Source organism: Chlorocebus sabaeus, chromosome 20 (genome assembly GCF_047675955.1).
Source record: "Chlorocebus sabaeus isolate Y175 chromosome 20, mChlSab1.0.hap1, whole genome shotgun sequence".
NCBI lineage: Eukaryota > Metazoa > Chordata > Mammalia > Primates > Cercopithecidae > Chlorocebus > Chlorocebus sabaeus.
In genome coordinates this window covers 134,343,271-134,356,499 of record NC_132923.1, presented here as the reverse complement: position 1 = coordinate 134,356,499, position 13,229 = coordinate 134,343,271, and the positions used below count along the sequence as shown (strand labels likewise).

At 57.0% G+C, this 13,229-nt stretch overlaps 1 protein-coding gene across 3 annotated transcripts in view; it reads right to left on the bottom strand.

Annotated features, from left to right (window-relative positions):
- The window catches only part of MORN1 (MORN repeat containing 1), a 48,615-nt gene extending 35,423 nt beyond the window's left edge, over positions 1-13,192 (bottom strand). Inside the window, exons 1-6 of one of the 3 annotated variants that reach the window (XM_073007925.1) lie at positions 12,970-13,192; positions 11,331-11,402; positions 8,364-8,462; positions 7,241-7,351; positions 5,631-5,721; positions 4,810-4,897 (exon numbers count right to left, since the gene is read on the bottom strand). In XM_073007925.1, the coding sequence (XP_072864026.1) occupies positions 4,810-4,897; positions 5,631-5,721; positions 7,241-7,351; positions 8,364-8,462; positions 11,331-11,402; positions 12,970-13,045 (537 nt within the window). In that variant the 5' untranslated portion in view covers positions 13,046-13,192. Of the gene's footprint in view, positions 1-4,809; positions 4,898-5,630; positions 5,722-7,240; positions 7,352-8,363; positions 8,463-11,330; positions 12,439-12,969 lie in introns of those variants that run through there. The other 2 variants (XM_073007924.1, XM_073007923.1) reach the window with 2 other exon arrangements.
- Between the last annotated feature and the right edge of the window lie 37 nt (positions 13,193-13,229).

The window sequence follows — 13,229 nt, the reverse complement described above, 5'->3', positions numbered from 1 at the left end:
GGGGTGGGAGCGTGGGGAGTTCGTGTTGGAAGGGGACGGAGGTTCGGGTGGGAAGGTGACAAAGTTCTGGAGGCGGATGTGGTTGTGGCTGCACAAAACGTACACGTGCCTCCTGCCACTCCACTGCATGCTTAAAAATGGCTATGGCCCAGTGCAGTGGCTCGTGCCTGAAATCCCAGCCCTCTGGGGGCCAAGGCAGAAGTGTTAGAGCCCAGGAGTTGGAGATGAGCCTGGGCGACACAGTGAGACCTCGCCTCCACAGAACAAAAAGTAGTTAAGATGCTACGTTTTATACTATATGGATTTTACCATGACAGAATGGTTGGTGTTTTGGTTTTTTATTTTTTTGAGACAGGGTCTTGCTCCATCGCCCAGGCTTGAGTGCAGTGGGCATGATCTCAGCTCACTACAACCTCTGCCTCCCAGGTTCAAGCCATCCTCCCTCCTCAGCCTCCTGAGTAGCGGGGGCCACAGGTGTGTGCCATCGTGCCCAGCCTAATTTCGTATTTTTAAAAACTTCTTTTGTAGAGACAGGGTCTCCCTGTGTTGCCCAGGCTGGTCTTGAACTCCTGGGCTCAAGCAATCCTCCCACCTTGGCCTCCCAAAGTGCTGAAAGTACAGGTGTGAGCCACCATGCCTAGCTGACAAAACGTTTTTTAAAGCAGGCTAAATATTTGACTAATGACACCACAAGGAACAGCTGTCCCCTCCCTCTGGACAGCCCTCAGGATATGCGGAGTGACTCCCATCTCTGGCGGCTGCTGCCTCTCCGGGTGGATGCCATTTGCTCTCCAGGATAAAGGTGGAGGAGAGGCACTGTGACCAGAGGGCCCAGCAGAGACACAGAGAACTGGGCAGCTGAGCCGAGAGCGCCTTGCTTCTCCTCATTAACCAGAGTCCAAGGGATAGACCTGGTAATGTTTTCTTGCACAAACAGCCATGTGAAGACCTCCTGCCTCTGAAGTGCAATCTGGCAGCCACGGCTGTGCTGTGTGGGAGGCGGCCCCGGCCCAGTCCTGACCTGAGGGCATGGGGGCCCAGCCTGTCCTCTTGGCCTCTGGCGCCCTTCTCTGTTTGTAGTGTCTACATCGGTCTGGGCAGGAGCAATGTCCGGAGAAGGCGCTGGAGGAGTGGGCAGCTCACTGGCCATGGTCTGCATGTGCCTGCAGGTGTCAGTGGTGTGGACAAGGCCAGGGGACTGCTGCCACTGGGGACAATGCCCAGGGCACCCCACAGGGCAGCGAGCACCGGCACACAGCAGTGTCCCCACGGGGCTCAGGCCACAGGCCTGCCTGGTGAGGGTGTGTGGGCCTTGGTCGGCAGGCGGTCCCAGGGCCTGCCCAGGTCTCCCAGTCCTCTGGGCCTGGACGGCAGAGGGAGTGGGAGGTCATATTATAGCCCCCGGGAATGTAGGTCACTTTAAGGGTTTTGCACCACGACTCTCCTAGAAATCCTCTGCAAAACCGTCTGCAGAATTCAAGGCTTTAGCGCCAAGGGGAAAAACCATCCCAAACAGAAAGGCCGGGAGGCGGCTCGGGGGCCTGGCTCTCAGGAGTACCCAGCCAGCCCCTGGGCCCAGCGGCCATCCCAGGCCATGCTTGCCCATCCAAACTATGGCCTGGGAATCAGCTCGGAGCTCCCGGGGAGGCCAGTGCGGTGCCGGGACAGGGCTGGGCCGCCCCCTGGTGGATGCGCTGAGCACCCTGCTGCCGTCAGCCCAGGAGGGAGGGCACCGTCCCTCGCCTGGTCCTCTCTCTCGGCCCAGGGTGCTGGTGACCAGCAAGCAGCGTGGACCCAAGCTGGCACCTGCGTGGCAGCCAGGGGACCTGTGGGACAGAAGAGCCTCTGGGGACAGGGCTGTGCTGGGAGTGGGGGTGGGGAGGACGAAGCTGTCCATGGTCCTCTGGAAGAACAGGAGCTGCTTCTTGCCCAGCCCAGGCTGGAGCGGACAGTGCTGTCTGGCAGCAGGCAGCACCTCTGTGTCCCTGGGCCATGAGACAGGCCCTGAGCAGGTCTTCCTGAATCTCGGGGAACGTGAGGGTTGGGTGAGTGGCCGGGGGCCCCCAGGGCCGCGCTGCCACTGCCTGGTAAGGGAGCCTGCTGTCCTGGCACCTCAGCTTCCTCACCTGTACCCTGCACGGACTGGTGGGGACCACGAGCCAACGCACCAAAAGGCTGACAGCAGCGCCTCGCATCCAGGCAGTGAAACCACACACCTGAGCCCAAGCTCCAGAGCTGTGCACCAGCGCCGGCCCCAGCTTTGCCCCAGCCCTGCAAGGCGAGGGAATCGTCATGGTGGCAGTGGGCTGGGGGCCCGGGTGTGCTGGGGTGGGAGGGGGTGGGGAGAAGAGAATTCTGCCCAGGGACTCCTTTGGCCGCACTCTCTCACAGCCGTTCTGGAGAGCGAAGACAAGGGAGTGGTGGCTGCCCCAGCACGCAGTGAAGTCTGGTCCTGCAGGATGGACACACGTCCCCGGGGGAGAAGAGGCAGAGCCGTGGCTTGGGTGCAGTATCTCCTGCATATGGCTCAGGTGAGAACCCACAGCACCAGCCCAGGCCAGCAGGGGCAGCAACGAGGCTGACATGGACTCCCATGTTCCAGCAAGGACACTGCCAATGGCCAACTGCCCTGAGCAGGGCTGGCAGTCCCTGGAGTGGGCATGGATGGCACTTTTACCCAAGCAGGATGCTCTGTTTCAGGAGCAGGGAGGGTGGACATGCATGCGGAGGGGAGCCACGCTGCACCTCCCACCTGACCACCCTTCCAGGGGCCCCACATCTGATCACCTCTGAGGCCCTGCTGCAGAGCGGACAGCTGTGCCAGTCAGGATGAGGCTCCCATCCCCAGCCCCATCTCCTCCATCACCATGTGGCCCCATGCCAATTGCCAACCCACCACCTCTCAGTTCCCAGCATCCCCCTTCCTTGCCCACTTGTCCCTGACGGGAAGTGGACCCTGTCAATGTTTCTCCTTTGCCAGCAAGTGCAATGCCAGGTTTTGTCAACAGAGAACAAGGCGGGACTACGGGAAGCCGTGTTTCTACTTTAACTCCTATGGCCGGGGCCAGTGGCCTGTGGAAAACCCCACAGTGTCTGGTCTCTGGCAAGCGTCTCCTGCACCTCAGTGGGAGTTTCCTGAGAAGCAGCTCTGGCCCCTGGCACCCTAGAAAACCTCTCTACCACCTGGGCTGGCAGCCACACCCTCTCTGTTGAGGTCTGAGTCTCAGGAGAGTGCTGGCTTCCTCCCAGTTCGAGGGACTGTTCACTCCAACCACTGCTCCAACTTTCACACGAGAATCTTGGCAAGGAAGGAATTCAACTGACATTGTAATTCTGCGACCCACACAATTAAATGTTGCGTTTCTCATCAAAGCAGCCCCAAGGTTCTAGGGAACGAGGGACTCCTCTCCACGGAGGGCAGTCCTGATTGGCTGTGACTTGTGCTGCATTGAGAGACCTGCACGTGTGGTTTCTTCCTGTTAGTGCTGCTGGACACTCAGGGGACCCCTCACAGCCCTTGCAGTCACGGTCATCCTCATGGCTGTGACAGCCTCACACAGCAGCACCTGGGCTCCTGAGGCCCTCGATTGGGCTGGTGTCTCACAGCCAGCATGGGGGATGGCTTGGTTAACTGTGAAGCTCCCCCAGGCTGTGGACCAGCGGCCTCCCCTTCCCACCAGCCAGGGGCTCAGGCCTGCACCCCAGCCCAAGCAACAACCATGCCACTCCTAGACTCCACTGCAGAGGCTCTGTCTCCGGGACCCCTCCTGACATTGCGATGCTGGTATTCCTTCTCTTGCCCTTTTTGGTAGCTAGCTGCCTCGTCCTTGTTAGTGACTCTTTCATTACATTTTCCCCACTGGAGTGATAGGTGTTGCTTCTACCTCCCGACTGCGTCCTGAACCAGGCCCCACTGTCCATTCAACGCTCAGACCGAAAGCTCAGGTGCCAACCTTGACTCTTCTCTTGCCTTTGCCCGCACACGCAGCCTGTCAACAAGCCTGGCGTCCTCTCCTCCAAACATCCTGAAATTTGCTCTCTGTACTCATGGGGCCGCTGCCTCATGCCCCTAAGAACAATCCTGGGCCCTGCCTTGTAGGGCCTGTCACAGACCAGAATGTACCACCTCAAAATCTGCCTCTTTGGCATCAGCACTATTTTGAGCTGATTATTTTGAGAAACTGCAGACACAGGAGAAGCTCTGAAAACAGAGTACAAGTTTCCCTTTTGTAAGAAAAATTTGCATCCGTAAAGGAAACTCCACTGGTAAGGGTCTGTCCTCTCCGCACCAGGAAGAGAAACGCCCCAGATCACCAAGGCGCAAAGGCTCCTGTAGGTGGAGAAGGCCCTGCCTTAGCTGCACCACAAGCCTTATCCCATGACTGGCCCCCAACACCCTTCTTCCTTTGGTTTGGCTGAAGATGGGATTTAAGTCAAAGGCGAGGGCCGCCTGTGAGCTTCCCTGCCTCTCCACGTACCTCCCGAGTACATACAAGGCACACGCCTGTGAGCTTCCCTGCCTCTCCACGTACCTCCCATGCACATACAAGGCACACGCCTGTGAGCTTCCCTGCCTCTCCACGTACCTCCCGAGTACATACAAGGCACACATATGAATACGCTCCTGTTTGTTTTTCTCTTTTCCCGACAGGGAACTGTGAGGGGAGAGGGAAACTTATCTTCCCACACGGGATAAGGGAATTGCAGTGCCTGGAACTTGGAGAAGCTGCCAGGGCGAGGCTCCCCACGCACCCCACCCCCGCGAGGCCCGCACCCTCTGGGCAGCAGGTGCTCTGCACCCCTGGGTACCTCGTAGGTGGAGCCATCGGCGCAGCGCAGCACCCCGTGTCCCTGACGCTGGTCCCGGACCCAGTCGCCATCGTACTTGTCACCGTTCCTGGGGGACACACGCACAGAGTCCACTCTCAGCAGGGGGAGCCAGGTGGTGGCAGTGACTCAGCCCGGCTCCTCCCACCGGGCTCCGCAGGCACCGCGGGACGGAGGCAAAAATAGGCCCGAGCAGATGGCCCCGAGAGCTCCTGCCTCGCCAGGGCCGGCTGGGGGCCGACAACAGGCGGCGGGGACACGTCCGCCCACCCCCACCCTAGATGGCAGGCCTGCTTGGGACACGCTTAGCCTCCGCCACTCAAAATGGGAAATGACACAGAGAGGCAACAGGAGGGGGCTGCAGTCTCCACAGCCAGTGAGGCTGAGACTCCGCCGTGGGAATTTCCACACGGGCTGAAGACACCTAGCACCTGGGAGGCGGGAGGCTCTGCTGGCCAGAGGGCACCCCCAGCCTCATTTAGACCTGGAGAAGCTCCTGTGGTGCCATCTTGCTGCCAGCCTGACCTTCTCAGGAGGTATTTTAATGGGAGGGGTGATGTTTTATCTACTAAACACACCATCGGTCAATTTCAGTCAATAAGGGGAAAATGACAGAATAACACCGAAACCACAGAATGTGGTCCGACAACTCGGCACTGGAGGGGTGGCAGGTGGACAGCAGGGGCCGGAACAGGCCCGGGGTGTCCTATGGCAGTCTGGTCTACACCCCCAGGCCACATGGCCTCACACCTGTCCTGTGTGTCTGTCATACGCCGGGCAGCACCCGTAAGACTCATACTCACTTAAAGAGCATCTGCCCACGGCCGTGCCTCTTGTTGTCATGGAAGGAGCCCTGGTACACTTGTCCGTCCTGGTCCACCAGAAACCCGTGTCCTGGAGAAGGGACCAAGAGACAGACTTGGCTTTGTGCCTCCTCCTGCATCTGAGAAAGGATCTGCCCCCCTGCTCCTCAGAGGGCAGGTAGGAGGAAAGTGGTAAGTCTAGGAGGCACGGGGCTCAGGGCCCCCCAGGAGCATGACAAACCCTCCAGGCCTGGCTACACAGGGCCTTGGCACGGCTCGGAGAGGCTCTGAATGGGAAGGGCAGATGTGCTTTGGGACAGGTCGGTCAGCCGACAGGGCAGCAAAAATGGCCCTGGGGTCCAGCGCTCAAAGGTGCTGCTGAGGGACCCTGCAGACTGCCATTGGAGGCTGCACAGGCTCTGTGTCCTGCTGGGGTGAGGACGGGTGCGGTTTGGGCCTGTTGTTTGTTTTTACAAGAAACTTCAAGTTCACAGTGAGGGAGGCAGGGCTTCACCTGAACAAGGAGAAACTCAAGAGGATGGGAGTTCAGTAAACTGTGGCATTTTCAGATTTTGGACAACTCAGAAATTTGAGAGTATTTCTGATTCTTTTTTGTTGTTGCTGTTGTTGCTTTGTTTTTGAGACGGAGTCCCGCTCTGTCGCCAGGCTGGAGTGCAGTGGCGTGATCTCAGCTTACTGCAACCTCTGCCTCCCAGGTTCAAGTGATTCTCCTGCCTCAGCCTCCCGAGTAGCTGGGATTACAGGCGTGTGCCACCATGCCCAGCCATTTTTGTATTTTTAGTAGAGATAGAGTTTCACCATTTTGCCCAGGCTGGTCTCAAACTCCTGACCTCAGGTGATCCGACTGCCTCAGCCTCCCAAAGTGCTGGGATTACAAGCATGAGCCACTATGCCTGGCCTCAGATTCTTAACATAAGAAAAACACTGGAAAAAGAAGCTCCATCTGTGGAGGAGAGTATCATGTGCTTGACTCCTGTCTCGGGTGCAGGTGGCCTTTTGGCTGTGGGACCGTGGACCGTGCTCTGCCTGGCTTGGCTGGGTAGAGGGACAGGGCACAGCCCCCTCCTAGCTTGAGTCTGGCCTCCTGACTTGCTTGGGCCAACAGAATGTGGAGGAAGTGGCCAAGCTGTCCAAGACTCCTGGGCAAGGAGCTGGGCTTCCCAGGCCTATGAGGATCTCAGGGACCCTCAGGCCTGGCGGAGTTGCTGTGACTATAGCCATTTAGTAACCCCACGAGACCAGACTAGAAGCCCCTCCCTGCAGGGCCCAGGCCAACCTACTGACTCCAGGATCAGGAGCAGTTAATAAAGCAGTGGCCGTTTTAACCCCGGAGCCACGGGCGTCTATTCCGCAGTAGCGGGTAACAGAGATGCACTAAGTGCCACAGGACCTGGTGGGCACACTGGTGTATGCAGGGCACAGGACACGGTCTGGGGGTGGGGAGAAGATAGCATGGGCCCCCTACCTTCTTTCCCACCCTCTGAAGTCAGATAGGCCCCATCAGAGGTTCCTGAACCCAAGTGGACGTAGGATCCCGTGCTCTGAAAGCACCCGCCCCTCACAGCACCCGGCTCCCGTGGACGCCAGACCTTCCCGCATGCCACGGGAGACCTCCCCTTCATAACATCCGCCGGCTTTGTACTCCATGACGCCGTATCCTTGAGGCTCTCCCAGAACAAACTGTCCAGAGAAGGTGTCCCCTGCGTGTGGACAAGAAGGAGGGGAGACAGGAGGTTCAGTTCAGGGCTGCGGCCCCAGTCAGCTCTCCTCTGTCCCTGACCCATGAGACGCAGGAACCACTCCAGAATGGATGTCCCCGCCTCCATTGTACTACTTAGTCTGGTTCATGAGGGAAAACATGGTAAGCAGGTCTGGTCTCCCCAGCAGCTGGGCACGCAGACAGCCCTAGGCAGACACTCTCTGCGGACATCTACCCAAGGGCAAAGGACCCTCTGGTAAGAGTTTGCAGGGTGAAGGGTGAGCTTTTTCCCTGGCTCTTTAAAAACTGAAAGCCAGCCAGGCATGGTGGCTCACGCCTGTAATCCCAGCACTTTGGGAGGCCAAGATGGGCGGATCATGAAGTCAGGAGATCGAGACCATCCTGGCTAACACGGTGAAACCCCGTCTCTACTAAAAACTACAAAAAACTAGCTGGGCGAGGTGGCAGGCGCCTGTAGTCCCAGCTACTCCGGAGGCTGAGGCAGGAGAATGGCGTGAACCCGGGAGGCGGAGCTTGTAGTGAGCTGAGATCCGGCCACTACACTCCAGCCTGGGCGACAGAGCGAGACTTGGTCTCAAAAAAAAAAAAAAACCTGAGAGAAAAGACCTCCGCTGAGAACCCACCGACCCCTCTGGCGTGAGGGTCTGAGGTTCCTGGAGACACAGCTCCCTGCAACGAGCACCGGAGTCCCCAGAGGAGGTTTCCCATCTAGGGATACAATGTGGCTGAAATAGCTTTAAAGAAAAAAGAAATAGTGTAACTCGGGATAGATAAATCTTTATTCCAGAAAAGCGTCTCCAGAAGCCTGAGTTGCTCTCAGTGGTGACCACAGAGCCTCAGTCAGGGCCCCAGGTCTTCCGGGCAGGCCAGGCTCCTCACAGCACAAAGGTTCCCGTCTACACGTCACGCCTTCTGCGTCTAGACTCGTGGGACCAACTGAGCCCAACGGGTTATGAGAAAGGAGTGAATGTGCCATCCCAGCTAGAGCTCACCTGACCAGGCCCAGTGCCGGCGGCCTTCTCCCGTGATCTCTCCATCCACAAACGCCCCTTCATAATAACTGCCATCTTTAAATAACAACTTCCCGTGACCTGGCAGGAGAAATCGCTGTGTAAAGTCAGACAGTGGTTGGGTTGACTGCAATGACCCTGTGCAGTGTGGGGCCTGTTTCTCAGAACAGAGAGCTTGCCTTCAAAACCTGTGTTTGGCTCCATCACTCATGCGATACATGTATTTAAAAATAAAAAATGCTCTCAAAATCATCTGCCGAAACATGCCTGAGCAACCTGCGCCTTCAGCCAGAACAAGCAGAGGAATCAAAGTGCAGGCGACCAGCCTGAGCAACGTGGAGAGACCCTGACTCTACACAAAATGTTAAAAATTAGCCAGGTATGGTGGTGCGTGTTTGTGGTTCCAGCCACTCAGGAGGCTGAGGTGGGAGGATCACTTGAGCCAGGAGGTTGAGGCTGCAGTGGGCCGTGATTGCACCACTGCACTCCAGCCTGGGTGACAGAGACCCCGCATCAAAAATAAACAAACAAATAAAAGTGCAGTTGAGACCTCATCTCTGAGCCTCCTGACGGGATACTCCCATCACCCTGCTTCTGTCAATGTGAGGACAGAGAGAGAGTCTGCAGAACACAGCGCCACAGAAGAGCACCTTTTAAAAGGGGGAACGTCCTGCCCAGGCCAGGCTCTGACAGCAGCCACAGACAGGAGCCTTCACGCCTGCCTGGTGGACAAGCATCTTTCCTATCAGACCCTACAGAAGAAGCATCTGCGTAGCAAAAACACTAAAAAAGAGTTAAACATTTTAAAAATATAAAAAATACTGATAGATACAAAAATAGCTCATATAGCAAAACGCCAGAAGACCAAGCTCCCATGAGAAAACTGGGCAGAGTGGCCGGGCGCCGTGGCTCACACCTGTAATCCCAGCACTCTGAGAGGCTGAGGTGGGCAGATCACTTGAGGTCAGGAGTTTGAGACCAGCCTGGCCAACATGGTGAAACCCTTTCTCTACTTAAAAAAAAAAATAGGCCGGGCGCGGTGGCTCAAGCCTGTAATCCTAGCACTTTGGGAGGCCGAGACGGGCGGATCACGAAGTCAGGAGATCGAGACCATCCTGGCTAACATGGTGAAACCCCGTCTCTACTAAAAAAAAAAAATACAAAAAACTAGCTGGGTGCCATGGCGGGCGCCTGTAGTCCCGGCTACTCGGGAGGCTGAGGCAGGAGAATCGCTTGAACCCGGGAGGCAGAGCTTGCAGTGAGCTGAGATCTGGCCACTGCACTCCGACCTGGGCGACAGAGTGAGACTCCGTCTCAATAAAAAAAAAAAAAAAAAAATACAAGTCGGCTGGGCGTGGTGGCTCACGCCTGTAATCCCAGCACTTTGGGAGGCTGAGATGGGTGGATCACAAGGTCAGGAGATAGAGACCATCCTGGCTAACACCATGAAACCCTGTCTCTACTGAAAATACAAAAAATTAGCTGGGCGAGGTGGCGGGCGCCTGTAGTCCCAACTACTTGGGAGGCTGAGGCAGAACAGTGTGAACCCGGGAGGTGGAGCTTGCAGTGAGCCGAGATCATGCCACTGCACTCCAGCCTGGGAGACAAGGTGAGACTCTGTCTCAAAAACAAAACAAAACAAAACAAAACAAAAATAATTTAGCCAGGTGTGGTAGCACGCACCTGTAATCCCAGCTACTTGGGAGGCTGAGGCAGGAGAACTGCTTAAACCCGGGAGACGGAGGTTGCAGGGAGCCGAAATCGAGCTACTACACTCTAGCTTGGGTGACAGAGCGAGACTGTCTCAAAAAAAAAAAAAAAAAAGAAAGACAGACAGAAAGAAAACTGGGCAGAGTGGCTGGGCGCAGTGGCTCACGTCTGTAATGCCATCACTTTGGGAGGTCAAGGTGGGCGGATCACCTGAGGTCAGGAGTTCGAGACCAGTCTGGCCAACATGGCAAAACTGAATCTCTACTAAAAACACAAAAATTAGCTGGGCGTGGTGGCAGGTGCCTGTAATCCCAGATACTCGGGAGGCTGAAGCAGGAGAATCGCTTAAACGTGGTAGCTGGAGGTTGCAGTGAACCGAGATGGCACCACTGCACTCCAGCCTGGGCAACAAGAGCAAAACTCTGTCTCAAAAAACAAAAACAAAAACAAAAAGAAAAGAAAACTGGCAGAGGGCAGATACAAAACTGTGTGAGAGGAGCACAGTGGTGGGAAGGTCCACACCATGGAAGGTTCATGGCATTTGCCTGGGGTTGAGGGGGTACAGGTGTTACTGACTTTATACTTGGTTTCTTTGTTTTTTGTTTTGTTTTGAGATGGAGTCTCACTCTGTGACCCAGGCTGGAGTGCAGTGGCGCAACCTCAGCTCTCTGCAACGTCTGCCTCCTGTGTTCAAGGGATTCTGCTGGCTCAGCCTGCCAAGTAGTTGGGATTAGAGGTGTGCATTACCATATGCAGCTAGCGTATTTTTAGTAGGGTCGGGGTTTCAGCATGCTGGTCAGGCTGTTCTGCAACTCCTGACCTCAAGTGATCCACCCATCTTGGCCTCCCAAAGTACTGGGATTACAGGTGTGAGCCACTGCGCTTGGCCTGACTTTACACTTTCTTCTATTACTTGGACTTACTACAAGAGTAGGTTCTCTTTATAATCAGAAATAAACCATAAAGCCAGTTTTCACTCTGGAAAAGACAAATTAACTCAACCTCTAGGGAGAATTTCTAAGTCGCAGCTTCCTTTGCTAAAGGTGGCCCTCCAGGGGGGTCTCCCAGGCCTCTGTTTCCCCTGTCCATCCGTTACCCCCAGCAGCCAGGGAAGCACCAGGGCACAGTGGGCGCGAAAGCTACAGGAAATGCCACTTGCCCACCCAGCCTCCCGGGGAGAAACCAGCTTCGTCAGCCGTGGGGTGGCAGCTGCAAGAAGCAACCACAGAGGCTTCTCACCGTGCTTCCTCCCTCCTTTCCATTCTCCTTCATATCGAAAGAAAGCATTTGGGTATACGTAGACACCATAACCTGAATATTGAGAAGACACACACAGGTGAGCACAGACACTGAGATGAGGGATGGTCTCCAGTGTTGAAGGAGGGAGTCCAGCTCCCTCGAGGACTTCAAGGGGTTGGTACACATCACCTTCAGCGGCCCAGAGGCGGCCTGTGGGGCTCATGAGCTCTCCTGTCGGCTGTTGGGCCGTCCATTTGCTCAATTGTTTATGTGACAAGGATTTGTTCAGCGGCCCAGAGGCGGCCTGTGGGGCTCATGAGCTCTCCTGTCGGCTGTTGGGCCGTCCATTTGCTCATTTGTTTATGTGACAAGGATGAGGACCTACTTGGTGCAGAGAAGACAGGCCCAATGAGAGGAAGGCTGGGTTGAAACAAGAGCAGGTCCTTGAGACAGCAGAGGTGCTCGGGAGGTGGTGAGGGACAGGTTGGGAGCCTTGTTGCGGGAGATGAGTGAGCCAGGGGAAGGCAGAGCCGGCAGCATCAGTGAGGCACACAGGGGAGGAGCAGACCCTCCCATCCCCTGCTGTGACCCTTCAGTGGTCTCCTATCCCTGGGGACAAAATCCACACTCAAACCTAAGGAGCGCCTGGCCGGCTTTAACTCTTCCCAGTTTCCCAGTTGTTGGGTGGGCCACCCGCCAACTCCCGCAGTTCCTGGAATGGGTAGGGCTCCCTCCCCACCGGCTCCTCCTCGGGCACATCTTGGGGGCAGGGTTTATGGGAAAATGTCGGGGAGGAGGGCAAGGGGTTACCACAGGCTACTGTATCTGCCCCAAATCTTCTAACTGAAGATACTAGTGTGAGCTCTGAGTTCATTCCAGACCCGTTTATTTGATTCTAGAAACAGTTCCTAACAAAAGCGGTTTTTTTTTGGTTTTTTTTTTTTTGAGACGGAGTCTTGCTCTGTCGTCCAGGCTGGGATGCAGTGGCGCGATCTCGGCTCACTGTAACCTCCGCTTCCTGGGTTCAAGCGATTCTCCTGCCTCAGCCTCCTGAGTAGCTGGAACTACAGGCGGCACCACGCTCGGCTAATTTTTGTATTTTTTTAGTAGAGACGGGGTTTCGCCATGTTGTCCAGACTGGTCTCGAACTCGACTTCAGGTGATCCGCCCGCCTCGGCCTCCCAAAGTGCTGGGAGTGACAGGCAAAATCTGCTTTTGAAACGCGTCCTAGCGTTTCTGGACAGCACCGGCCAGGAAGTCAGGAGGCTTCGAGCTGCTCCTGCGCCTGCCCTGGCCCCACATCCCGGGCTTCGGGATCCCCATGGCAACTCCAGGTCCGGCTGGCTGTGAGGCTGCGGCCGGAATCCGGTCTTCCCTGCTGGGAGCAAGCCGGGGGCGACCCCCTGCAGGGCTGGGCCTGCTTCGGCAGGAGGGCTCGGGGAAGGGTGCGAGCCGGGCCCGGGGAGGCGCACGGCGAGTCCTGTGGGAGTGGGGGACGCGGAGGCGGCCCCGGCTCCGCCGCGGCACCTGGACCTCCACTTTCCGAGGTGAGCATTTGGGGGTCGAGGGCGTAGAGCGATCGCACCCCGAACGGAGCCCAGGGCTGCCGGCGACCTGCCCCGTGGCCCGCAGTCGTTACCGTCCCGGGGCGGCCTCCTCGGCGGGTCCCGGCGCGGCCCACAGGAGCTCGGGGTGCCCTCGCCAACCGCCGCCATCTTGCCGCCGGGGGTTTCCTTAGCGACCAGCAACGCCCGCTTCCATTGGTCTTTGTCGCAAGGGGGTGTGGCCACAGGCCTAGTCCCTGAGCCCGCGCAATCTCTGGAGCGAAGCTAGTCGGACCCGGAGCCAGAGGACGCAGCTGCGCCTGTGCGCGTTTCCGCCGCCGTCGTGTCTTCCGCG